General features: G+C 45.5%; 3 protein-coding genes across 8 annotated transcripts in view; 1 reads left to right on the plus strand and 2 right to left on the minus strand.

The window, feature by feature from the left end:
• Positions 1–212: 212 nt before the first annotated feature.
• On the plus strand, positions 213–3,359 carry LOC115161436 (tubulin beta-4B chain). The gene is made up of 4 exons (XM_029712418.1): positions 213–400; positions 1,452–1,560; positions 1,671–1,781; positions 2,025–3,359. The coding sequence occupies exons 1-4, from the start codon at positions 344–346 to the stop codon at positions 3,083–3,085; spliced, it is 1,338 nt and encodes a 445-aa protein (XP_029568278.1). The 5' UTR covers positions 213–343; the 3' UTR covers positions 3,086–3,359.
• Positions 3,360–12,816: 9,457 nt separating this feature from the next.
• LOC115161439 (tubulin beta-4B chain-like) lies at positions 12,817–16,173 on the minus strand. Its single transcript, XM_029712426.1, has 4 exons — positions 15,988–16,173; positions 15,033–15,141; positions 14,812–14,922; positions 12,817–14,568 (listed from the first exon to the last, which is right to left on the minus strand). The coding sequence occupies exons 1-4, from the start codon at positions 16,042–16,044 to the stop codon at positions 13,508–13,510; spliced, it is 1,338 nt and encodes a 445-aa protein (XP_029568286.1). The 5' UTR covers positions 16,045–16,173; the 3' UTR covers positions 12,817–13,507.
• Positions 16,174–19,944: 3,771 nt separating this feature from the next.
• The window catches only part of ttll4 (tubulin tyrosine ligase-like family, member 4), a 32,373-nt gene continuing 24,759 nt past the window's right edge, over positions 19,945–27,558 (minus strand). For 4 of the 6 annotated variants that reach the window (XM_029712421.1, XM_029712425.1, XM_029712419.1 and 1 more), the window contains 5 exons: positions 25,143–25,302; positions 23,824–24,034; positions 23,388–23,455; positions 21,601–21,662; positions 19,945–21,416 (listed from right to left, as the gene is read on the minus strand). In XM_029712421.1, coding sequence (XP_029568281.1) covers positions 21,218–21,416; positions 21,601–21,662; positions 23,388–23,455; positions 23,824–24,034; positions 25,143–25,302 — 700 coding nt within the window. In that variant the 3' untranslated portion in view covers positions 19,945–21,217. The remainder of the gene's footprint in view (positions 21,417–21,600; positions 21,663–23,387; positions 23,456–23,823; positions 24,035–25,142; positions 25,303–27,558) is intronic. The other 2 variants (XM_029712422.1, XM_029712423.1) reach the window with 2 other exon arrangements.

Genomic DNA, 27,558 nt, shown 5'->3' on the forward strand with positions numbered 1-27,558 from the left:
ATGGAATCAAACTTCAACCTGTGCAAATCACACCTAAACGGGCGCCCAGGCCAGGTTAATCGAATCCCCTCATTCACCACGCGTGCATGGTTCATGCATGAGCACCAATAACATTAACTGCATCTTTTGAAATAACCAATAGTATGACCCCTTTTAAAATGTTAAAATATGACGTATGGTTCAAGTAACCAATAGCCTGTCTAGAAATTAGTTTTTTTTTTAAAAGCAACGCTCTGATCAACCGTTAGTTACTGAAAAGACAAAGATCGGTTTTGGTGGTTGATAGATTTAGCAAGCATTTAATTAAATATTTTCACGAGTATTTATCGTCACATATAGTACAATGAGGGAAATTGTTCACCTACAAGCGGGTCAATGTGGAAATCAGATCGGCGCCAAGGTGGGTAAATGTAGCGATCTGCTGTTTGCTAATAATGTGTTAGCTAAAGGCCGCGCTAACATCAACTTAGCTAACGGTTAACGTTATTTGATCTTGAGCTCGCTAGCTAGCAAACATTTAGTTAGCTAATCACAGGTAACTAACGTTAGCTACCTACCTAGTTTACCACATTGATTAAAGTTAGCTAGCTACGTCTGTTCAGTTTGCCACAGTAACGTTAGCTAGCTACGTCTGTTCAGTTTGCCACAGTAACGTTAGCTAGCTACGTCTGTTCAGTTTGCCACAGTAACGTTAGCTAGCTACGTCTGTTCAGTTTGCCACAGTAACGTTAGCTAGCTACGTCTGTTCAGTTTGCCACAGTAACGTTAGCTAGCTACGTCTGTTCAGTTTGCCACAGTAACGTTAGCTAGCTACGTCTGTTCAGTTTGCCACACTAACATTAGCTAGCTACGTCTGTTCAGTTTGCCACATTGACTAACATTAGCTAGCTACGTCTGTTCAGTTTGCCACATTGACTAACATTAGCTAGCTACGTCTGTTCAGTTTGCCACATTGACTAACATTAGCTAGCTACGTCTGTTCAGTTTGCCACATTGACTAACATTAGCTAGCTATGTCTGTTCAGTTTGCCACATTGACTAACATTAGCTAGCTACGTCTGTTCAGTTTGCCACATTAACATTAGCTAGCTATGTCTGTTCAGTTTGCCACATTGACTAACATTAGCTAGCTACGTCTGTTCAGTTTGCCACATTAACATTAGCTAGCTATGTCTGTTCAGTTTGCCACATTAACATTAGCTAGCTATGTCTGTTCAGTTTGCCACATTAACATTAGCTAGCTATGTCTGTTCAGTTTGCCACATTAACATTAGCTAGCTATGTCTGTTCAGTTTGCCACATTAACATTAGCTAGCTATGTCTGTTCAGTTTGCCACATTAACATTATCTAGCTATGTCTGTTCAGTTTGCCACATTAGCTAGCTATGTCTGTTCAGTTTGCCACCGTCCAAGCTAACTAACGTAGCCAACTGATTGTGTTTTTGTATTAGTTTTGGGAGGTGATTAGTGATGAACATGGGATAGATCCAACCGGGACATACCATGGGGACAGCGACCTTCAGCTGGAGAGAATAAATGTTTACTACAATGAAGCAACTGGTCGGTTAAAAAACACACAACAAATAAAACTTTGTCCGCAGTTCACAAAATGTAACTTTGTAGTTTGAGTATCTGACATTGATTCTATTGTATTTGTGTCCCGACAACAGGAGGAAAATATGTCCCCAGAGCCATCCTGGTGGATCTTGAGCCTGGCACCATGGATTCAGTTCGGTCTGGACCATTTGGACAAATATTTAGACCAGATAACTTTGTCTTTGGTAAGTGGATTTTGTAAGTAACGTTAGCTAAACTACTAGCTAGCTAAGGTAGATATCATGGGGGTAGATATCATCTGTCAAAGATGTTCAATGTGTAGTCTAATCATTCAGGTCATACAACACAAACGGCTTCAACTAGCAAGCTAAGTTGGGGGGAAAATGTACAAGTGGCCTCTACCTCTAAATAACTATTGAAAATGTGTAACATTTATTTAATTTGTGGGTTTTTTTTTCTGCTCACAGGGCAGAGTGGTGCTGGTAACAACTGGGCTAAAGGCCACTACACAGAGGGAGCAGAGCTGGTGGACTCTGTTCTGGATGTGGTGAGGAAAGAGGCTGAGAGCTGTGACTGTCTACAGGGATTTCAACTCACTCACTCCCTGGGTGGAGGCACAGGATCCGGCATGGGAACTCTACTGATCAGCAAAATCCGTGAAGAATACCCAGACCGAATCATGAACACCTTTAGCGTGGTGCCCTCTCCAAAAGTATCGGATACTGTTGTTGAGCCTTACAATGCTACCCTCTCAGTTCACCAGCTTGTAGAGAACACGGATGAAACCTATTGCATAGACAATGAAGCCTTGTATGATATCTGCTTCCGTACCCTGAAGCTGACCACCCCCACATATGGTGATCTAAATCACCTGGTATCAGCCACCATGAGTGGAGTCACTACCTGCCTGAGGTTCCCTGGCCAGCTGAATGCTGACCTACGTAAGCTAGCCGTCAACATGGTCCCCTTCCCCCGCCTGCACTTCTTCATGCCTGGCTTCGCCCCCCTCACCAGCAGAGGCAGCCAGCAGTACCGTGCCCTGACTGTCCCCGAGCTCACCCAGCAGATGTTTGATGCTAAGAACATGATGGCCGCCTGCGACCCCCGCCACGGTCGTTACCTCACCGTGGCCGCCATCTTCCGAGGCCGCATGTCCATGAAGGAGGTGGATGAGCAGATGCTGAACGTCCAGAACAAGAACAGCAGCTACTTTGTGGAATGGATCCCCAACAACGTGAAGACCGCAGTCTGCGACATCCCACCCCGCGGCCTCAAGATGGCCGCCACCTTCATCGGCAACAGCACGGCCATCCAGGAGCTGTTCAAGCGTATCTCTGAGCAGTTCACAGCCATGTTCCGTCGTAAGGCCTTCCTGCACTGGTACACCGGGGAGGGCATGGACGAGATGGAGTTCACTGAGGCAGAGAGCAACATGAACGACCTGGTGTCAGAGTACCAACAGTACCAGGATGCCACTGCTGAGGAGGAGGGAGAGTTTGAAGAGGAGGGAGAGGAGGATATGGGCTGAAGACGCCCTGTCCCTCGGTTCACCCCTGTCCCTTGGTTCACCACAGAAAATCGTTATTTTTTTTGTTGCATTCTGGGTTTTGCGCATTTGCTTGTCATTTTCTCAAAGAAAAAAACAAGTTTAAGGATGAACACAGCCTTATGCTTGTGAATAAACACTAGTTATTCAGTGGGAACAATTTATTAAAATGGTAAGAGTTCAGTAAGGAAAGGTGAAATGACAACCCATAAAGCGTTTACATATTACCCTAATAAATACTGTTTGTTAATTCACAGTGGTATGTTTTCCATTTCTGGATGATTGGTTTGCAATGAATAACAATGGATGTAATATGATTTTTGCATGAAGAACAAACAAGAAGGCAGAAACATGATACTAAAGATTGTTACTTTTCATTACCTCGCAAGAGGGACTCAACCCAACGACAACATGAAATAGTTCTGCTGTTATCAGACTCAACCAGAGATGTGTGTGTGTGTATATACACTAGATGACTGCCAGGGGGTGCTGTTGAGGCCACCGCGCCTCCATCTTGGCTCTCCCCCACCGTAGTCATTGTATTTTGAAAGCTGTAGAAATGCATTAATGACTATTTGTTTTTGTCATGTTTATTATATTACAGACACCTTCATGCCTTCTGTTAAATGAAATCGCCAGCTAAAATGTTTAAATAAATTGAATTTTCTATCAAATGTATTTATATAGCCCTTCTTACATCAGCTGATATCTCAAAGTGCTTTACAGAAACCCAGCCTAAAACCCCAAACAGCAAGCAATGCAGGTGTAGAAGCACGGTGGCTAGGAAAAACTCCCTAGAAAGGCCAAAACCTAGGAAGAAACCTAGAGAGGAACCAGGCTATGAGGGGTGGCCAGTCCTCTTCTGGCTGTGCCGGGTGGAGATTATAACAACATGGCCAAGATGTTCAAAAATGACCAGCAGGGTCAAATAATAATAATCACAGTAGTTGTTGAGGGTGCAACAAGTCAGTAACACAAGAGTAAGTGTCAGTTGGCTTTTTCATAGACGATCTTTGAGAGTATCTCTACCGCTCCTGCTGTCTCTAGAGAGTTGAAAACAGCAGGTCTGGGACAGGTAGCACGTCCGGTGAACAGGTCAGGGTTCCATAGCCGCAGTTGGAACTGGAGCAGCAGCACAGCCAGGTGGACTGGGGACAGCAAGGAGTCATCAAGCCAGGTAGTCCTGAGGCATGGTCCCAGGGCTCAGGTCCTCTGAGAGAAAGAGAGAATTTTGGAGAGCATATTTAAATTCACACAGGACATTGGAAAAGACAAGAGAAATACTCCAGATGAAACAGACTGACCCTAGCCCCCCGACACAAACTACTGCAGCATAAATACTGGAGGCTGAGACAGGAGGGGTCAGGAGACACTGGCCCCATCCGATGAAACCCCCGGACAGGGCCAAACAGGTAGGATATAATTTTTGGGGATAGTAGTAATGTTACTGTCCCCCCACTACAGCAAAAAAATACATGTAATTTTGCCCTTGAAACATTTAATTGAAATACTGTAGTATTCCACTCATTCCTGTGGTGGATTGCTACTACTGGGGAAGTGCCAATATGGCCGACCGGTGGCTATAAAGCCTCTCAATGGCCAAAACATAATCAGCAATCCAGGGTTTAAATACGTCACTGGACTCAACCCACTACAAAATGAAATGTTTCAGCTTTTATGAATATTGCTATGACAATCTAATTGTAAGGCTATTTGAAGTTCAGTTCAGTTACATGTTTAATTTATGTCTGAAAATACAGTACATTGATCCAGATAAAAGAATGACTATTTTTAACAGTTATTTCATGACTGACATGAGGCACAAACACTCAGCATCCATGGGACGTATCTGAAGGCCAGGGGGTAGGGTCAGCTAGGGGACTCCTGTCCTGGCAGACTCCTTACCACTCACCTTCTACCAAACATTACACCACAGACCAACCATGGGTATTTCTACATCTATTTGTTTCTACTTTTTCCAATGTGTTCGATGGGGTTGAGGTCAGGGCTCTGTGCAGGCCAGTCAAGTTATTCCACACTGATCTCAACAAACCATTTCTGTATGGACCTCGCTTTGTGCACGGGGGCATTGTCATGCTGAAACAGGAAAAGTCCTTCCCAAAACCGTTGCCACAAAGTTGGAAGCACAGAATCACCTCGAATGTCATTGTATGCTGTAGCATTAAGATTTCCCTTTACTGGAGCTAAGGGGTCCGTACCATTATTCCTCCTCCACCAAACATGCATTCGGCCAGGTAGCGTTTTCCTGGCATCCGCCAAACCAAGATTAGTCTGTCAAACTGCCACATGGTGAACAGTGATTCATCACTCCAGAGAACGTGTTTCCACTGCTCCAGAGTCCAATGGCGGCGAGCTTTACACCACCGCAGCCGACGCTTGGCATTGTGCATGGTGAACTTATGCTTGTGTGCTTCTGCTCTGCCGTGGAGACCCATTTCATGAAACTCCCGACGAGCAGTTCTTCTACCAGAGGTGGTTTTGAACTCAGTAGTTGTAACCGAGGACAGATCATTTTTACACGCCTCAGCGGTCTTGTTCTGTGAGATTGTGTGGCCTATCACTTCAGGATAACAGCACTTACAGTTTACCGGGGCAGCTCTAGCAGGGCAAAAATGTGATGAACTGACTTGTTGGAAAGGCGGCATCCTATGACGGTGCCACGTTTTAAGTCACTGAGCTCTTCAGTACAGCCATTATACTGCCAATGTATGTCGATTTTATACACTTGTCAGCAACGGGTGAGGCTGAAATAGCTGAATCCACTCATTTGAAAGGGTGTACACATATTGCTGTATACAGTGTATCTATGGCAGCAGCCTGGAGGCCAGAGCAGATCTAGAGGGCGAACTGCAAGGTGGAAGGCTGGGGTCCAGGGGCCTACCTGAGGTTGGGGCTTGGGAGGGCATGGGAGGTGGTGGTGGATGGACTCACACCCCCACTGTTGGGTACTAAGAGAAAAGGGCATCAAGACCTGGGTCTGGAGGAGGTCAGAGATCGAGACAATCCCCCCACCACGTCATCTTGATCCACCAGCACTAGATGGTGAACCTGGGAGGAAGAGGAGGAGGGAGAATAGAGACTGTGAATATAGGCAGAAGAGGAGAGACGGTGAACCTGGGAGGAGGAGGAGAGACGGTGAACCTGGGAGGAAGAGGAGAGAGGGTGAACCTGGGAGGAGGAGGAGAGACGGGGAACCTGGGAGGAGGAGGAGAGACGGGGAACCTGGGAGGAAGAGGAGAGAGGGTGAACCTGGGAGGAAGAGGAGAGAGGGTGAACCTGGGAGGAAGAGGAGAGAGGGTGAACCTGGGAGGAAGAGGAGAGAGGGTGAACCTGGGAGGAAGAGGAGAGAGGGTGAACCTGGGAGGAGGAGGAGAGACGGGGAACCTGGGAGGAGGAGGAGAGAGGGTGAACCTGGGAGGAGGAGGAGAGACGGGGAACCTGGGAGGAGGAGGAGAGAGGGTGAACCTGGGAGGAGGAGGAGAGACGGGGAACCTGGGAGGAGGAGGAGAGAGGGTGAACCTGGGAGGAGTAGGAGAGACGGGGAACCTGGGAGGAGGAGGAGAGAGGGTGAACCTGGGAGGAGGAGGAGAGAGGGTGAACCTGGGAGGAGGAGAGACGGTGAACCTGGGAGGAGGAGGAGAGAGGGTGAACCTGGGAGGAGGAGGAGAGAGGGTGAACCTGGGAGGAGGAGGAGAGAGGGTGAACCTGGGAGGAGGAGGAGAGACAGTTAGAGGGAGTGATGAGCTCTACAGCAGAGAGCCTCTGGCCCCCTCCCAGTTAGGGGGAGTGATGAGCTCTACAGCAGAGAGTCTCTGGCCCCCTCCCAGTTAGGGGGAGTGATGAGCTCTACAGCAGAGAGTCTCTGGCCCCCTCCCAGTTAGAGGGAGTGATGAGCTCTACAGCAGAGAGTCTCTGGCTCCCTCCCAGTTAGGGGGAGTGATGAGCTCTACAGCAGAGAGTCTCTGGCCCCCTCCCAGTTAGGGGGAGTGATGAGCTCTACAGCAGAGAGTCTCTGGCCCCCTCCCAGTTAGAGGGAGTGATGAGCTCTACAGCAGAGTCTCTGGCCCCCTCCCAGTTAGGGGGAGTGATGAGCTCTACAGCAGAGTCTCTGGCCCCCTCCCAGTTAGGGGGAGTGATGAGCTCTACAGCAGAGAGTCTCTGGCCCCCTCCCAGTTAGGGGGAGTGATGAGCTCTACAGCAGAGAGTCTCTGGCTCCCTCCCAGTTAGGGGGAGTGATGAGCTCTACAGCAGAGAGTCTCTGGCCCCCTCCCAGTTAGGGGGAGTGATGAGCTCTACAGCAGAGAGTCTCTGGCCCCCTCCCAGTTAGGGGGAGTGATGAGCTCTACAGCAGAGAGTCTCTGGCCCCCTCCCAGTTAGGGGGGGTGATGAGCTCTACAGCAGAGAGTCTCTGGCCCCCTCCCAGTTAGGGGGAGTGATGAGCTCTACAGCAGAGAGTCTCTGGCCCCCTCCCAGTTAGGGGGAGTGATGAGCTCTACAGCAGAGAGTCTCTGACCCCCTCCCAGTTAGGGGGAGTGATGAGTTCTACAGCAGAGAGTCTCTGGCCCCCTCCCAGTTATGGGGAGTGATGAGCTCTACAGCAGAGAGTCTCTGGCCCCCTCCCAGTTAGGGGGAGTGATGAGCTCTACAGCAGAGAGTCTCTGGCCCCCTCCCAGTTAGGGGGAGTGATGAGCTCTACAGCAGAGAGTCTCTGGCCCCCTCCCAGTTAGGGGGAGTGATGAGCTCTACAGCAGAGAGTCTCTGGCCCCCTCCCAGTTAGGGGGAGTGATGAGCTCTACAGCAGAGAGTCTCTGGCCCCCTCCCAGTTATGGGGAGTGATGAGCTCTACAGCAGAGAGTCTCTGGCCCCCTCCCAGTTAGGGGGAGTGATGAGCTCTACAGCAGAGTCTCACAACTCAATCGCTGGTTGAAAATTGTTTTCTGCCCCTTCCAAAAGATAGAATTTGTAGATAACTGACCCTCTTTCTGGGACTCACCCACAAACAGGACCAAGCCTGGCCTGCTGAGGAATGACGGACTCCGTCCTAGCTGGAGGGGTGCTCTCATCTTATCTACGAACATAGACAGGGCTCTAACTCCTCTAGCTCCACAATGAAATAGGGTGCAGGCCAGGCAGCAGGCTGTTAGCCAGCCTGCCAGCTTAGTGGAGTCTGCCACTAGCACAGTCAGTGTAGTCAGCTCAGCTTTCCCCATTGAGACCGTGTCTGTGCCTCGACCTAGGTTGGGCAAAATTAAAGATGGCGGTGTTCGCTTTAGTAATCTCACTAGTATAAAGACCTCCTCCATTCCTGCCATTATTGAAAGAGATCGTGATACCTCACATCTCAAAATAGGGCTACTTAATGTTAGATCCCTCACTTCCAAGGCAGTTATAGTCAATGAACTAATCACTGATCATAATCTGGATGTGATTGGCCTGACTGAAACATGGCTTAAGCCTGATGAATTTACTGTGTTAAATGAGGCCTCACCCCCTGGTTACACTAGTGACCATATCCCCCGCGCATCCCGCAAAGGAGGAGGTGTTGCTAACATTTACGATAGCAGATTTCAATTTACCCCCCCCCCCCAAAAAATACTGTTTTCTTCTTTTGAGCTTCTAGTCATGAAATCTATGCAGCCAATCAATCACTTTTTATAGCTACTGTTTACAGGCCTCCTGGGCCATATACAGAGTTCCTCACTGAGTTCCCTGAATTCCTATTGGACCTTGTAGTCAAGGCAGATAATATTCACATTTTTGGTGACTTTATTATTCACATGGAAAAGTCCACAGACCCACTCCAAAAGGCTTTCGGAGCCATCATCGACTCAGTGGGATTTGTCCAACATGTCTCCAGACCGACTCACTACCACAATCATACTCTGGATCTAGTTTTGTCCCGTGGAATAAATGTTGTGGATCTTAATGTTTTTCCCCATAATCCTGGACTATCGGACCACCATTTTGTTAAGTTTGCAATCGCACCAAATAATCTGCTCAGATCCCAACCAAGGATCATCAAAAGCTGTGCTATAAATTCTCGAACAACCCAAAGATTCCTAGATGCCCTTCCAGACTCCCTCCACCTACCCAAGGACGTCAGAGTACAAAAATCGGTTAACCACCTAACTGAGGAACTCAATTTAACCTTGCGTAATACCCTAGATGCAGTCGCACCCCTAAAAACAAGAAACTTTTGTCATAAGAAACTAGCTCCCCGGTATACAGAAAATACCCGAGCTCTGAAGCAAGCTTCCAGAAAATTGGCAAGGAAATGGCGCTACACCAAACAGGAAGTCTTCCGACTAGCTTGGAAAGACAGTACCGTGCAGTATCGAAGAGCCCTCACTGCTTCTAAATCATCCTATTTTTCCAACTTAATTGAGGAGAATAGGAACAACCCAACATTTATTTTTGATACTGTCGCAAAGCTAACTAAAATACAGCAGCATTCCCCAAGAGAGGATGGCTTTCACTTCAGCAGGGATAAATTCATGATTTTCTTCGATGAAAAGATCATGATCATTAGAAAGCAAATTACGGATTCCTCTTTGAATCTGCGTATTTCTCCACAGCTCAGTTGTCCTGAGTCTGCACAGAACTACCAGGATCAAGGGAGACACTCAAGTTTTTTAATACTATATCTCTTGACACATTGATGAAAATAGTCATGGTCTCTAAACCTTCAAGCTGCCTTCCTGAAGACAAACAATGTATACGAAACGCTTCAGTCTGGTTTTAGACCCCATCATAGCACTGAGACTGCACTTGTGAAGGTGGTAAATGACCTTTTAATGACGTCAGACCGAGGCTCTGCATCTGTCCTCATGCTCCTAGATCTTAGTGCCGCTTTTGATACCATCGATCACCACATTCTTTTGGAGAGATTGGAAACCCTAATTGGTCTCCACGGACAAGTTCTGGCCTGGTTTAGATCTTATCTGTTGGAAAGATATCAGTTTGTCTCTGTGGATTGTTTGTCCTCTGACAAATCAACTGTAAATGTTGGTGTTCCTCAAGGTTCCGTTTTAGGACCACTATTGTTTTCACTATATATTTTACCTCTTGGTGATGTCAGTCGGAAACATAATGTTAACTTTCACTGCTATGTGGATGATACACAGCTGTACATTTCGATGAAACATGGTGAAGCCCCAAAATTGCCCTCCCTGGAAGCCTGTGTTTCAGACATAAGGAAGTGGATGGCGGAAAATGGGACCATGCCTCACGACTACCTGGCCTGATGACTCCTTGCTGTCCCCAGTCCACCAGGTCATGCCCGCGGCTATGGAACCCTGACCTGTTCACCGGACGTGCAACCTTGTCCCGGACCTGCTGTTTTCAAATCTCTCTCTCTACCGCACCTGCTGTCTCTAACTCTTAACTCGCTGTCTCTGGACCCCTACAAATCAGCTGGGCAAGACAATCTGGACCCTCTCTTTCTAAAATGATCCGCCAAAATTGTTGCAACCCCTATTACTAGCCTGTTCAACCTCTCTTTCGTATCGTCTGAGATCCCCAAAGATTGGAAAGCTGCCGCGGTCATCCCCTCTTCAAAGGGGGAGACACTCTAGACCCAAACTGTTACAGACCTATATCTATCCTACCCTGCCTCTCTTAAGGTCTTCGAAAGCCATGTGAACAAACAGATCACCGACCATTTTGAATCCCACCGTACCTTCTCCGCTATGCAATCTGGTTTCCGAGCTAGTCATGGGTGCACCTCAGCCACGCTCAAGGTCCTAAACGACATCGTAACCGCCATCGATAAGAGACATTACTGTGCAGCCGTATTCATCGACCTGGCCAAGGCTTTGGACTCTGTCAATCACCACATTCTTATCGGCAGACTCAACAGCCTGAGTTTCTCAAATGACTGCCTCGCCTGGTTCACCAACTACTTCTAAGATAGAATTCAGTGTGTCAAATCAGAGGGCCTGTTGTCCGGACCTCTGGCAGTCTCTATGGGGGTGCAACAGGGTTCAATTCTTGGGCCAACTCTCTTCTCTGTATACATCAATGATGTCGCTCTTGCTGCTGGTGATTCTCTGATCCACCTCTACGCAGACGACACCATTCTGTATACTTCTGGCCCCTCTTTGGACACTGTGTTAACTAACCTCCAGACGAGCTTCAATGCCATACAACTCTCCTTCCGTGGCCTCCAACTGCTCTTAAATGCAAGTAAAACTAAATGCATGCTCTTCAACCGATCGCTGCCCGCACCTGCCCGCCCATCCAGCATCACTACTCTGGACGGCTCTGACTTAGAATATGTGGACAACTACAAATACCTAGGTGTCTGGTTAGACTGTAAACTCTCCTTTCAGACTCACATCAAACATCTCCAATCCAAAATTAAATCTAGAATTGGCTTCCGAATTCACAACAAAGCATCCTTCACTCATCCTGCCAAACATACCCTCGTAAAACTGACTATCCTACCGATCCTTTACTTCGGCGATGTCATTTTCAAAATAGCTTCCAACACTCTACTCAGCAAACTGGATGTAGTCTATCACAGTGCAATCCGTTTTGTTACCAAAGCCCCATATACCACCCATCACTGCGACCTGTATGCTCTAGTTGGCTGACCCTCACTTCATATTCGTCGCCAAACCCACTGGCTCCAGGTCATCTATAAGTCTCTGCTAGGTAAAGCCACGCCTTATCTCAGCTCACTGGTCACCATAGCAACACCCACTCGTAGCAAGCGCTCCAGCAGGCATATTTCACTGGTCACCCCCAAAGCCAATTCCTACTTTGGCCGCCTTTCCTTCCAGTTCTCTGCTGCCAATGACTGGAACGAACTAAAAAAAATCACTGAAGCTGGAGACACATATCTCCCTCACTAGCTTTAAGCACCAGCTGTCAGAGCAGCTCACATATCACTGCACCTGTACATAGCCCACCTGTAAACAGCCCATCCATCTACCTCATCCCCATACTGTATTTATTTATTTTGCTCCTTTGCACCCCAGTATCTCTACTTGCACATTCATCTTCTGCACATCTACCATTCCAGTGTTCAATTGCTATATTGTAATGACTTTGCCACCATGGCCTATTTATTGCCTTACCTCCCTTATCCTACCTCATTTGCACACTGTATATACTTTTTCTACTGTATTATTGACTGTTTGTTTTACTCCATGTGTAACTGTTTGTTTCGCACTGCTTTGCTTTATCTTGGCCAGGTCGCAGTTGTAAATGAGAACTTGTTCTCAACTGGCCTACCTGGTTAAATAAAGGTGAAATAAAAAATAAAAACTGAATGCTCGGCTATGAAAAGTCAACTGACACTTACTCTTGTGTTACTGACTTGTTGCACCCTCAACAACTACTGTGATTATTATTATCTGACCCTGCTGGTCATTTATGAACATTTTAACATCTTGACCATGTTCTGTTATAATATCCACCCGGCACAGCCAGAAGAGGACTGGCCACCCCTCATAGCCTGGTTCCTCTAGGTTTCTTCCTAGGTTCTGGCCTTTCTAGGGAGTTTTTCCTAGCCACCCCTCATAGCCTGGTTCCTCTCTAGGTTTCTTCCTAGGATTTGTCCTTTCTAGGGAGTTTTTCCTAGCCACCGTGCTTCTACACCTGCATTGCTTGCTGTTTGGGGTTTTAGGCTGGGTTTCTGTAAAGCACTTTGAGATATCAGCTGATGTAAGAAGGGCTATATAAATACATTTGATAGAAAATTCAATTTATTTAAACATTTTAGCTGGCAATTTCATTTAACAGAAGGCATGAAGGTGTCTGTAATATAATAAACATGACAAAAACAAATAGTCATTAATGCATTTCTACAGCTTTCAAAATACAATGACTACGGTGGGGGAGAGCCAAGATGGAGGCGCGGTGGCCTCAACAGCACCCCCTGGCAGTCATCTAGTGTATATACACACACACACATCTCTGGTTGAGTCTGATAACAGCAGAACTATTTCATGTTGTCGTTGGGTTGAGTCCCTCTTGCGAGGTAATGAAAAGTAACAATCTTTAGTATTATGTTTCTGCCTTCTTGTTTGTTCTTCATGCAAAAATCATATTACATCCATTGTTATTCATTGCAAACCAATCATCCAGAAATGGAAAACATACCACTGTGAATTAACAAACAGTATTTATTAGGGTAATATGTAAACGCTTTATGGGTTGTCATTTCACCTTTCCTTACTGAACTCTTACCATTTTAATAAATTGTTCCCACTGAATAACTAGTGTTTATTCACAAGCATAAGGCTGTGTTCATCCTTAAACTTGTTTTTTCTTTGAGAAAATGACAAGCAAATGCGCAAAACCCAGAATGCAACAAAAAAAATAACGATTTTCTGTGGTGAACCAAGGGACAGGGGTGAACCGAGGGACAGGGCGTCTTCAGCCCATATCCTCCTCTCCCTCCTCTTCAAACTCTCCCTCCTCCTCAGCAGTGGCATCCTGGTACTGTTGGTACTCTGACACCAGGTCGTTCATGTTGCTCTCTGCCTCAGTGAACTCCATCTCGTCCATGCCCTCCCCGGTGTACCAGTGCAGGAAGGCCTTACGACGGAACATGGCTGTGAACTGCTCAGAGATACGCTTGAACAGCTCCTGGATGGCCGTGCTGTTGCCGATGAAGGTGGCGGCCATCTTGAGGCCGCGGGGTGGGATGTCGCAGACTGCGGTCTTCACGTTGTTGGGGATCCATTCCACAAAGTAGCTGCTGTTCTTGTTCTGGACGTTCAGCATCTGCTCATCCACCTCCTTCATGGACATGCGGCCTCGGAAGATGGCGGCCACGGTGAGGTAACGACCGTGGCGGGGGTCGCAGGCGGCCATCATGTTCTTAGCATCAAACATCTGCTGGGTGAGCTCGGGGACAGTCAGGGCACGGTACTGCTGGCTGCCTCTGCTGGTGAGGGGGGCGAAGCCAGGCATGAAGAAGTGCAGGCGGGGGAAGGGGACCATGTTGACGGCTAGCTTACGTAGGTCAGCATTCAGCTGGCCAGGGAACCTCAGGCAGGTAGTGACTCCACTCATGGTGGCTGATACCAGGTGATTTAGATCACCATATGTGGGGGTGGTCAGCTTCAGGGTACGGAAGCAGATATCATACAAGGCTTCATTGTCTATGCAATAGGTTTCATCCGTGTTCTCTACAAGCTGGTGAACTGAGAGGGTAGCATTGTAAGGCTCAACAACAGTATCCGATACTTTTGGAGAGGGCACCACGCTAAAGGTGTTCATGATTCGGTCTGGGTATTCTTCACGGATTTTGCTGATCAGTAGAGTTCCCATGCCGGATCCTGTGCCTCCACCCAGGGAGTGAGTGAGTTGAAATCCCTGTAGACAGTCACAGCTCTCTGCCTCTTTCCTCACCACATCCAGAACAGAGTCCACCAGCTCTGCTCCCTCTGTGTAGTGGCCTTTAGCCCAGTTGTTACCAGCACCACTCTGCCCTGTGAGCAGAAAAAAAACCCCACAAATTAAATAAATGTTACACATTTTCAATAGTTATTTAGAGGTAGAGGCCACTTGTACATTTTCCCCCCAACTTAGCTTGCTAGTTGAAGCCGTTTGTGTTGTATGACCTGAATGATTAGACTACACATTGAACATCTTTGACAGATGATATCTACCCCCATGATATCTACCTTAGCTAGCTAGTAGTTTAGCTAACGTTACTTACAAAATCCACTTACCAAAGACAAAGTTATCTGGTCTAAATATTTGTCCAAATGGTCCAGACCGAACTGAATCCATGGTGCCAGGCTCAAGATCCACCAGGATGGCTCTGGGGACATATTTTCCTCCTGTTGTCGGGACACAAATACAATAGAATCAATGTCAGATACTCAAACTACAATGTTACATTTTGTGAACTGCGGACAAAGTTTTATTTGTTGTGTGTTTTTTAACCGACCAGTTGCTTCATTGTAGTAAACATTTATTCTCTCCAGCTGAAGGTCGCTGTCCCCATGGTATGTCCCGGTTGGATCTATCCCATGTTCATCACTAATCACCTCCCAAAACTAATACAAAAACACAATCAGTTGGCTACGTTAGTTAGCTTGGATGGTGGCAAACTGAACAGACATAGCTAGCTAATGTGGCAAACTGAACAGACATAGCTAGATAATGTTAATGTGGCAAACTGAACAGACATAGCTAGCTAATGTTAATGTGGCAAACTGAACAGACATAGCTAGCTAATGTTAATGTGGCAAACTGAACAGACATAGCTAGCTAATGTTAATGTGGCAAACTGAACAGACATAGCTAGCTAATGTTAGTCAATGTGGCAAACTGAACAGACATAGCTAGCTAATGTTAATGTGGCAAACTGAACAGACATAGCTAGCTAATGTTAATGTGGCAAACTGAACAGACATAGCTAGCTAATGTTAGTGTGGCAAACTGAACAGACATAGCTAGCTAATGTTAGTGTGGCAAACTGAACAGACATAGCTAGCTAATGTTAGTGTGGCAAACTGAACAGACATAGCTAGCTAATGTTAGTGTGGCAAACTGAACAGACGTAGCTAGCTAACGTTACTGTGGCAAACTGAACAGACATAGCTAGCTAACGTTACTGTGGCAAACTGAACAGACGTAGCTAGCTAACGTTACTGTGGCAAACTGAACAGACGTAGCTAGCTAACGTTACTGTGGCAAACTGAACAGACATAGCTAGCTAACTTTAATCAATGTGGTAAACTAGGTAGGTAGCTAACGTTAGTTACCTGTGATTAGCTAACTAAATGTTTGCTAGCTAGCGAGCTCAAGATCAAATAACGTTAACCGTTAGCTAAGTTGATGTTAGCGCGGCCTTTAGCTAACACATTATTAGCAAACAGCAGATCGCTACATTTACCCACCTTGGCGCCGATCTGATTTCCACATTGACCCGCTTGTAGGTGAACAATTTCCCTCATTGTACTATATGTGACGATAAATACTCGTGAAAATATTTAATTAAATGCTTGCTAAATCTATCAACCACCAAAACCGATCTTTGTCTTTTCAGTAACTAACGGTTGATCAGAGCGTTGCTTTTAAAAAAAAAACTAATTTCTAGACAGGCTATTGGTTACTTGAACCATACGTCATATTTTAACATTTTAAAAGGGGTCATACTATTGGTTATTTCAAAAGATGCAGTTAATGTTATTGGTGCTCATGCATGAACCATGCACGCGTGGTGAATGAGGGGATTCGATTAACCTGGCCTGGGCGCCCGTTTAGGTGTGATTTGCACAGGTTGAAGTTTGATTCCATTGGTTTTGGGAAGAGGGCGTTGCTCCCGGGTGTGATCCAGGTGCACCGTTCAAGCAAAGTCTACTCCAAACAAAAGTGATGTAATTAGCACGTGTAGTAATGAGTAGGATTCTGTGTTTTGACATATATTCAAACATATATTTAAATAAATAAAGGTGAAATAAATTAATAAATAAATATATTTAATGGAAAAGCGATGTTGTATGTTTGTGGACGATGCATCATGTTGCGCTCCTCTGTCCCCGCTTTTGCCCGTTCCACGACACCAGCCACAGGCCAGTAGCCTTTAGATAACATTTCCATCCTTGCTACTCCTTGTCATTGCCGAAAGGCCAGTCTCTTTGACAGTCTCAACGTTCAATATGAGGATTTAAGGAAACAACATTCATATTTTCCATGACAACATTATGGAACGTGCACATTTTTGGCGCAATATAGAATTATAATTTTAAGAACAACAAACAATACAGTTACGACCTGCTGTCAATGCAAGAGCATGTTGTTCATCAAAGTGGCTGCTGTAGCCAGAGAGGAATCCACAATGACAGAAATAATGATACGGAAAATATTATCCTACAACATTCAATCGAGCTCCGTTCGCTTCAGTTACATCCGATGAACGAGAGGAAAGAAACGCAAAACTGGCACCTGTCATCATGACAAACACATGTTTACAAGTTTGTTATGCTTATTTCAATGATATTATTTGGCCCTCTCTTATTAAGAGATGGAGTCCAGACAGGCTACTTTAGGAGACTTTCTGAATGGACATATTGATAATTAGCGCAAACACACACACACACACAGTAAAATGACCCATTTATCAAAGCGCACCTCGGACACACACAAATCACATTTCTTCTTTCCTAAAAAACTATTCGGATCACCTTTAAATCTTGGCTGTAGTCCATCAGAAACTAGCCAGGTTATAGCATAATGTTAAAAATAATGTTTCCTATCAAATTCATTGAGATGGAAAGTTTGTAGTGGGGGGGAGAGCAACAGCTATATTATTACTAGAGACGTTGGTTATTATGTCATTATTAGCCCAGTATGTGTCTTATTCCAGAGGAATATTTACACGGGATTCGTCTTTTCCAAACTGCCCCCTGTAATTCTTTATTTTATTTAATTCAATTAAGTCTATATATTTCATTAAGTCTATATCATGTGTAGATGATAAAAGGCTTGGCTACAATGATCACTCATGATCGACTGCCAAAATAGGTGTCGCCATAGGAACCCCATATTTAAATTGAGGAAGTGTGATCATAATCATTATTTTAGGGATTCCACGTTAGACTTCCTAATGAAAAGGTATGTGATCTGCTGGACAGCTGTATGATGAACTCATTGGAGAATAGGGATTCTCTGCTTTGTAATATGTTACTTCAACAGCCAGGGTTTCATTAATCATACCCACTGGGCACACACCGGTTGAATCAACGTTTTTTTACATGACATCTCAATGAAATTAGCCTACATTGAACCAACGTGGAATAGACGTTGAATTGACGTCTGTGCCCAGTGATACAGGCGCTATAGGCTACCTTTTTAGTTTTTATTGCGCATTTAATTAATAAACTGACGAATTGGCACAAAACGTGAGTCAGACAAAAACATTTGTTTGTTTCTGACTTGCATAGATAGCACAGGTGGTGGTGGCCTAAATGTAATGTAGGCTAGGCCTAATGTTTAGGCTATAGCATACGAATGGTAGATTAATATCCCAGCCTATGAGTTAATTTAACAATGTTCATTCTTTCGGTCTTCACTGTTCCCTTGTTGCACAATTCCTGCATCTCTGCTGACATCTCTACTGGCATCTCTCTCTTCCATCTTCTTTTGTATTCATCTTATAGCTTTAGAACCAGTAGCCTAGCCCAACCAGTAGCCTAGCCCGACCAGTAGCCTAGCCCAGCCCAACCAGTAAACTAACCCAACCAGTAGCCTAGCCCAACCAGTAGCCAAGCCCAACCAGTAAACTAACCCAACCAGTAAACTAACCCAACCAGTAGCCTAGCCCGACCAGTAGCCTAGCCCGACCAGTAGCCTAGCCCGACCAGTAGCCTAGCCCAGCCAGTAAACTAACCCAACCAGTAGCCTAGCCCAACCAGTAGCCTAGCCCAACCAGTAAACTAACCCAACCAGTAAACTAACGCAACCAGTAAACTAACCCAACCAGTAGCCTAGCCCGACCAGTAGCCTAGCCCGACCAGTAGCCTAGCCCAACCAGTAGCCTAGCCCACCAGTAGCCTAACCCAACCAGTAGCCTAACCCAACCAGTAGCCTAGCCCAACCAGTAGACTAACCCAACCAGTAGCCTAACCCAACCAGTTGACTAGCCCAACCAGTAGCCTAGCCCAACCAGTAGCCTAGCCCAACCAGTAGCCTAGCCCAACCAGTAGCCTAGCCCAACCAGTTGACTAGCCCAACCAGTAGCCTAGCCCAACCAGTAGCCTAGCCCAACCGGTACCCCCTGTATATAGCCTCCACATTGACTCTGTACCGGTACCCCCTGTATATAGCCTCCACATTGACTCTGTACCGGTACCCCCTGTATATAGCCTCCACATTGACTCAGTACCGGTACCCCCTGTATATAGCCTCCACATTGACTCTGTACCAGTCCCCCTGTATATAGCCTCCACATTGACTCTGTACCGGTACCCCCTGTATATAGCCTCCACATTGACTCAGTACCGGTACCCCCTGTATATAGCCTCCACATTGACTCTGTACCGGTACCCCTGTGTATAGCCTCCACATTGACTCTGTACCGTAATACCCTGTATATAGCCTCCACATTGTACCGGTACCCCCTGTATATAGCCTCCACATTGACTCTGTACCGTAATACCCTGTATATAGCCTCCACATTGACTCTGTAGCAGTACCCCCCTGTATATATAGCCTCCACATTGACTCTGTGCCGTAATACCCTGTATATAGCCTCGCTACTGTTATTTTATTTCTTATTCGTATTTTTCAAACTGTCTTGTTGGTTAAGGGTTCGTAAATAAGCATTTCACTGTTGTATTCGGCGCATGTGACTAATACACTTAGATTTGATTCAACCTCCTTGAACTAGATTGTCTTTCAACCCCATTGGCTTCTGCTGCTGAGTCACGTCAATGTCCGTCTCATGAGAAGGTCGAGAGAGAAGTAGTGAATTATTTTGAGTTAAGCCCTGTTGGCTTGGCAGCTTGCAGAGACTGGGATGTTGACTTGCCACACCGCTGAGAGTTAAGTATGTTTCCCACCCAGGGTGACCAGGGGCATTCCACACAGCCTTTGTATCAAGCATCCACAGGGGGGGGGGGGTCAACTTTGACCTTTAAATAGTTTCTTGGTTGGTAAATTGTTGTAAAAAAATAAAAAAATAAAAAAATAATATAAATATATATATATATAATAATAAATATATGTTAAGTCCTTTTTATTTAAACATGCAGTAGATTTATTCTTTAAAATGTTGAAAACTAACCTGCAATGTCACAACTTAAAGGTCCATAAATCCCTTTTGAATTATTTAAAAAAGGAAAAGACTGAAATTAGTCACTCTTCAAATATCAGCTTTAATGTGAACCTGAGCAGTTATTTCCCTAATCTGGGACTAATAGAACAACTGTTAATACAATTATTTATTCAGAACAATTACTACTACAACTTCAAAATTGTAAAAATTGTTTACATATATTATAAAGCATATGTAAAATGACAAGCCAAACGGATGCAGATATATACCCATCCCCATAGTAACAAGGCTGAAATGCAGGTATATATACCCCCACAAGGCTGAAATGCAGGTATATATACCCCGACAAGGCTGAAATGCAGGTATATATACCCACAAGGCTGAAATGCAGGTATATATACCCACAAGGCTGAAATGCAGATATATACCCACAAGGCTGAAATGCAGGTATATATACCCACAAGGCTGAAATGCAGGTATATATACCCACAAGGCTGAAATGCAGATATATACCCACAAGGCTGAAATGCAGGTATATATACCCACAAGGCTGAAATGCAGGTATATATACCCACAAGGCTGAAATGCAGGTATATATACCCACAAGGCTGAAATGCAGATATATATACCCACAAGGCTGAAATGCAGATATATATACCCACAAGGCTGAAATGCAGGTATATATACCCACAAGGCTGAAATGCAGATATATACCCACAAGGCTGAAATGCAGGTATATACCCACAAGGCTGAAATGCAGATATATACCCACAAGGCTGAAATGCAGGTATATACCCACAAGGCTGAAATGCAGATATATACCCACCCCATAGTAACAAGGCTGAAATGCTAGAAACACAAGCATTTCACTGCACCTGCAATAATAAAATCTGTGTACCAATAAACTTTGATTTAGATTTGATGTAAACACACTTAGGAGTGGAATCTGATTGGACTGGCTCTAAGTAGGCAGGGCAGCCTTGGATTATCCTCGGCCGATTGGCCAAAGCTGCCGTCTGTCCACCCGGTCCAGAGAAGCCCCTCCCTCCTATCCAGCGTTAACACTCCACGTTATGAAGAAAATAAACCATCAGAAAACTCTGATCTTTATCACATCAGATACAGCCGTTTGTCCCTCTAGTTCAGACTATGGTAGTGAAAAGAGGAATATGCAGAGAGAGAGAGAGAAAGAAAGCGAGAGAGAAAGAAAGAGAAACAAAAGCGAGCGAGAGAGAGAGCGAGAAAGGTGTTCATGTTTCCTTGAGCCTCCATCCCACCAACGGCCGACAAATCCCCTCCCCAAACGGAGATGTGTTTGTGCCTTCTTTCGGAAGTCAGTGTTACGGTGCAGGTTAACCCTCGAACTCCTCATCTCTGGGTGGCAGGCTGGCTGTAGACTCGGTGGCCAGGCTGAGGCTGGGGCTGAGGCTGGGCGAAGAGGTAGAGGAGCCCAGGAGAGAGAGGTCTGGGAGGGAGGAGGTGGTGACCTCCTGGGAGAAACGGTACTCCTCCTGGTCTGGTTGGGACCTGGTTCTGTGACTCACCACCACACTGGAATAGAGGAGGTGGACACAGAGACTTGGGATTAGAGATTAAAAAGGAAACAATTCCAATTGTGGAGAAATGTAGTCCTTTTCCCTGTAGCTGTCAGACAGACAGACAGACCCTGTACTAGCTATGGGACAGTCTGTCTGTCTGTCTGTCTGTCTGTGTGTCTGTGTGTGTGTCCACTCACCTCGATCGGCTTGGCTCCTGCCTGGGGTGATCAGACTTGGGAACGTAGGTTGACTTGGACCACTAGAAAATAACAAAGAAATCATAAGGAATAAAAGGTTTTGAAGTGTCTGTCCTATCGAGGAGATAGAAGCTAAAAAAAAAAATATGTATTTTATTTTGTCCCGTGACACTTGTGGGGGTCGTAGCGCAAAACGGAGAACACCATCGTGTTCGTTAGAGTCCCCTTTCCACAGTGGGGTCACAGTTTGTAACGGTCCAAACGCTACAGGCAGAAGTTGGCACATCGGCGGTACTGACTTCAGATGAGTCCCGTGGGTGGGGGGGGGGGGGGGGGGGTCATAGAGCAAAACGTAGAACAGGTGGTGTTCTCCTTCCAATAGGGCGGCGCACAGTTGGTCCAGCGTCATCCGTGTTTGGCCGGGGTAGGCTGTCATTGTAAATAAGAATTTGTTCTTAACTGACTTGCCTAGTTAAATAAAATAAATAAATAAAAATAAGTGTTCGAGAGTCTCATCTTTCCATAGTGGTCATTAGTTAATAGGCCAAATCATGGATTGAGACACAGCCCACGGGGGTAATAACAGATATCTCTAGGTGGATGAGACACAGCCCACGAGGAAATAACAGATATCTCTAGGTGGATTGAAACGCAGCCCATGGAATAACATATCTCTAGGTGGATTGAAACGCAGCCCATAAAATAACAGATATCTCTAGGTGGATTGAAACGCAGCCCATGGAATAACATATCTCTAGGTGGATTGAAACACAGCCCACGGGGAAACAACAGATATCTCTAGGTGGATTGAGACACAGCCCACGGGGAAACAACAGATATCTCTAGGTGGATTGAAACGCAGCCCACAGGGAAACAACAGATATCTCTAGGTGGATTGAAACGCAGCCCACGGGGGAAACAACAGATATCTCTAGGTGGATTGAAACACAGCCGAAGGGGGAAACAACAGATATCTCTAGGTGGATTGAAACGCAGCCCACGGGGGAAACAACAGATATCTCTAGGTGGATTGAAACACAGCCCACGGGGGAAACAACAGATATCTCTAGGTGGATTGAAACACAGCCCACGGGGGAAACAACAGATATCTCTAGGTGGATTGAAACGCAGCCCACGGGGGAAACAACAGATATCTCTAGGTGGATTGAAACACAGCCCACGGGGAAACAACAGATATCTCTAGGTGGATTGAAACGCAGCCCATGGAATAACAGATATCTCTAGGTGGATTGAAACACAGCCCACGGGGGAAACAACAGATATCTCTAGGTGGATTGAAACGCAGCCCACGGGGGAAACAACAGATATCTCTAGGTGGATTGAAACGCAGCCCACGGGGGAAACAACAGATATCTCTAGGTGGATTGAAACACAGCCCACGGGGGAAACAACAGATATCTCTAGGTGGATTGAAACACAGCCCACAGGGAAACAACAGATATCTCTAGGTGGATTGAAACGCAGCCCACGGGGAAACAGCAGATATCTCTAGGTGGATTGAAACGCAGCCCACGGGGGAAACAACAGATATCTCTAGGTGGATTGAAACACAGCCCACGGGGGAAACAACAGATTAAAGGTTAAATTTACAGATTTAGATTTTATTATTGTTACTTAGATTGGCGCACGGGTGCATCAATAGACTTGTAAGGATTGTTTTCAACCCGCGAGGGGATTGAATCCGGGCCATCAGGATGACTGTGTAAAGTCATCCATAAATACACATCTAAATGAAAAGCATTCTCAGAGAGAGAGACAATACTCACTAGATGTGCAGGGTCTGTGGTTCCTAGGTGGACTCCTTTCTGACACAGACTCCTCAGCACACGGACTCCTACAAAACAACAAGACAAATGGTAACGAGTAGTGGGGCCCCCTAGTGGTTGCAGGTGGAAGTGCAATAAGCATTCAGCCATACTGTCAACTAGCTTTAGACCAGAGTTTATATTTAAGACATAGAAGAGAAAAAAACAGTACCTTTGTCTCTCTCTCTCGGTCTGTCTGAACAAGAGCAGAGAGAGACAGAGACAGATAGAAACAGAGAGAGAGAGAGATAGAAACAGAGAGAGAGAGAGATAGAAGAGAGAGATAGAAACAGAGAGAGAGAGAGAGAGAGAGAGAGAGAGAGAGAGAGAGAGAGAGAGAGACAGAGAGAGACATAGAAACAGAGAGAGAGAAACAGACAGAGAAACAGAGACCTACCTTCTATCCTGTTCTGTCCGTACTTGGTCTCCCACTGGTTGAGCAGGATGTTGAGGTAGCGTGGTTGTTTGAAGAAGCGCAGGTATCGTGAGGAGCAGTGAGAGGGGAACACTCGTTCAAACTCTCCCTTCCTGCTCAGCTCGTCCTCCGTCTCAGCCAGGACACGGACGTCCTCAGGAGTCATAACGTCCAGGACGGAGGAGAAGAAGTCCTACAGAGACCGAGTTGGCTGGTTATATTTTAAAACTGCAGATTGATTTCCATCGGCAGGTACATTCAATATCGTGTCATAAAGCTGGTGTGTGTCTCTCACTCTCATCCTAACTTCATAATACGGAGGTTCTGACTGAGAAAGAAGCAGTGGAACGACCCTCCGAAGAGGGACTTTTGAGTGGGAAAGACGGAGATGGAGACGGAGGAGATGGAGACGGAGGAGATGGAGACGGAGGAGACGGAGACGGAGGAGATGGAGACGGAGGAGACGGAGACGGAGGAGACGGAGGAGATGGAGACGGAGGAGATGGAGACGGAGGAGATGGAGACGGAGGAGATGGAGACGACGCCGGAGTTATTAACAAGTTGTGACGTTTCATCACTGACCTTGAACCATTTCAAGGAAAAGATTTTAAACTCCTCAAATGTGAATAATGTAGCTCGTTTGACCATATTGTCAACGTTAAGCAAACTAATTAACGTTTTTTTTTTTAGCAATGTTAGCTAGCTCATCTATCTAGCTGAAGAATTATTCACACTTTAAAAGCACTTGAGGCCTCCCGAGAGTCGCAGCGGTCTAAGACACTGCATCACAGTCCTAGCTGTGTCACTAGAGATTCTGGGTTCGAGCCCAGGTTCTGTCGCAGCCGGCCGCGACCGGGAGACCCATGGGGCGGCGCACAATTGGCCCAGCGTCGTCCGGGTTAGGGAGGGTTTGGCCGGCAGGGATGTTCTTGTCCCATCGCGCTCTAGCGACTCCTTGTGGCGGGCCGGGCGCAGTGCACGCTGACACGGTGTTTCCTCCGACACATTGGTGCGGCTGGCTTCCGGGTTAAACTGTCGGTGTCAAGAAACAGCGCGGCTTGGACGGGTTGTGTTTCGGAGGACGCACGGCTCTCCACCTTCGCCTCTCCCGAGTCCGTACGGGAGTTTCAGCGATGGGACGAGACTAACTACCAACTGGATATCACGAAATTGGGAAGAAAAATGGTATATAAAAATAAATTATATAAAAAAAATAAAATAAAAAAAAAACACTTGAACACAATCGTGTCGGGATTTACGACTTCATAACGGGACTTGAACACAATCATGTCGGGACTTACGACTTCCTGTCTGGGAAACTTCCCAGTAGTTCCTTGGCTCTTCAGACGGCTGCATGACTGTACCTGGTCTGCGAAGCGCTGGCTCAGGTAGAAGGCCCGCTTGACTTTCTCATCAGTTGAAATCTCAGGTCTGGATCTCTCCCGTGTCCCTCCACACAGACTACACAGCAGAATTCAACCCATTATTACCAATCCATACAGCAGAAACAACAAGGCATCAAGGAACAACTCTGAAATGACTTTTGTTCACGGATGATGTTGATTTGAGTCCAGAGTGTGAGAGAGAGAGAGACCCTGCCGGGTCCCAATTCACTCCTTTGCCCTCTAACCCTTCAATGTTTGTACATCGGTCAAATTAAAGAAAAGGTGAAAATCTCAATCACTGTTTAAACTAATCCAGACTCTTCAGATTATACTGTTTAACCTGTCTGGGCGAGGGGGCAGTATTTTCACGGCCGGATGAAAAACGTACCCAATTTAAAACAGGTTACTACTCTGTCCCAGAAACTAGAATATGCATATTATCAGTAGATTTGGATAGAAAACACAAAAGTTTCTAAAACTGTTTGAATGATGTCTGTGAGTATAACAGAACTCATATGGCAGGCAAAAACCTGAGAAAAATACAACCAGGAAATGAAAAATCTGGTGCCTGTAGGTTTTTCAAGTCATTGCCAATGGAACACACAGTGACTAAGGATTTGTAAGTCGCTCTGGATAAGAGCGTCTGCTAAATGACTTAAAATGTAAATGTTAAATGTAAGGATTCATTTTGCACTTCCTAAGGCTTCCACTAGACGTCAACAGTATTTAGAAAGTTGTTTGAGGCGTCTATGATGAACAGAGACTGAGAAGGCTGGGAAGTTGGTGACCCAGGGAAGGATGTCAGTTCATTGGCGCGCGTGTTCACGCGAGAGGTAGCTCTGTTCCAAAACGTTTTTCAATGCATGAGTCCGGTTGGAATATTACTGAACCTTCACGTTCTAAAGGCCCTAAAGATTGATGCTATACAACGTTTGACATGTTTGAACGAACGTAAATATATATATATATATATATTTATTGACTTTTCGTCGTGACATTTTCCTCGCGCATCCTACATTTTGAGTAGCTTACTGAGCGCGCAAACAACATGGAGTTATTTGGACATAAATTATGAACTTTATCAAATAAAACAACATTTGTTGTGTACCTGAGATTCGTGGAAGTGCCTTCTGATGAGGATTATTAAAGTGAATATTTCTAATGTTATTTATGCATTTAGATGACTCCAAAATGGCGGCTATCTGTATTGCGTAGTGTATTTTTCTGAGCGCAGTACTCAGATTATTGCAGTGTGCTTTCCCAGTAAAGTTATTTTGAAATCTGTCAATGCGGTTGCATTCAGGAGATGTTAATCTATAATTCTTTGAATAACAGTTTAATATTTTATCAACGTTTATGACAAGTATTTTTGTAAATTGTAGTACCGATTCACCGGAAGTTTTGGGGGAAATACATTTTCTGAACGTCACGCGCCAATGTAAAATGCTGTTTTTGGATATAAATATGAACTTGATAGAACTAAAAATGCATGTATTGTCTAACATAATGTCCTAGGAGTGTCATCTGATGAAGATTGTCAAAGGTTTGTGCATAATTTTAGCTGGTTTTCTGCTTTTGGTGACGCCTGTCCTTGCATTGAAAATGGCTGTGTGTAATTTTTTGTCTATGTACTGTCCTAACATAATCTAACTTTATGCTTTCGCCGTAAAGCCTTTTGAAAATCGGACAACGTGGTTGGATTAAGGAGATGTTTATCTTTCAAATGGTGTAAAATAGTTGATTGCTTGAGAAATTGAAATTATTCGATTTTTGCTATCTTGTCAAGCAATCCCGTTACCGGGATGAGAACGGGAAGGGGGTCCCATAGAGGTTAAACCAATCCAGACCCTTCAGATTACACTGCTTAAACCAATCCAGATTACACTGTTTAAACCAATCCAGACCCTCCAGATTACACTGTTTAAACCAATCCAGACCCTTCAGATTTGACGTTGAAGGATTGGGGCCAAGGAGCTAAACGGAACCGGCTGTGGTCTCTGTCTGAGGACTCCAGTCCAGTGTTTATTAAAGGGTCCTAACACTACACACCTGGGGTGGAATCATTACCCACAACGCAATGCAACGCAATCCGTTTGCTCCAAACAGAAAACGCAATGCAACGCAATCCGTTTGCTCCAAACAGAAAACGTTTTTGCCACGGAAACCGTTTGCTCCAAACAGAAAACGTTTTTGCCACGGAAACCGTTTGCTCCAAACAGAAAACGTTTTTGCCACGGAAACCGTTTGCTCCAAACAGAAAACGTTTTTGCCACGGAAACCGTTTGCTCCAAACAGAAAATGTTGTGAAACAAAAACAACAGTTTCTATTGGA

This window comes from Salmo trutta, chromosome 24 (genome assembly GCF_901001165.1).
Source record: "Salmo trutta chromosome 24, fSalTru1.1, whole genome shotgun sequence".
Taxonomy (NCBI): Eukaryota; Metazoa; Chordata; class Actinopteri; order Salmoniformes; family Salmonidae; genus Salmo; species Salmo trutta.

Bases quoted from the DNA above. Each gene is read 5' to 3' on its own strand.
- LOC115161436 (XM_029712418.1), top strand. From the start codon at position 344: ATGAGGGAAATTGTTCACCTACAAGCGGGTCAATGTGGAAATCAGATC. The intron at 401-1,451 runs GTGGGTAAATGT...TTTTTGTATTAG, and splicing joins GAAATCAGATCGGCGCCAAG to TTTTGGGAGGTGATTAGTGA. The intron at 1,782-2,024 runs GTAAGTGGATTT...TTCTGCTCACAG, and splicing joins ACCAGATAACTTTGTCTTTG to GGCAGAGTGGTGCTGGTAAC.
- LOC115161439 (XM_029712426.1), bottom strand. From the start codon at position 16,044: ATGAGGGAAATTGTTCACCTACAAGCGGGTCAATGTGGAAATCAGATC. The intron at 15,142-15,987 runs GTGGGTAAATGT...TTTTTGTATTAG, and splicing joins GAAATCAGATCGGCGCCAAG to TTTTGGGAGGTGATTAGTGA. The intron at 14,569-14,811 runs GTAAGTGGATTT...TTCTGCTCACAG, and splicing joins ACCAGATAACTTTGTCTTTG to GGCAGAGTGGTGCTGGTAAC.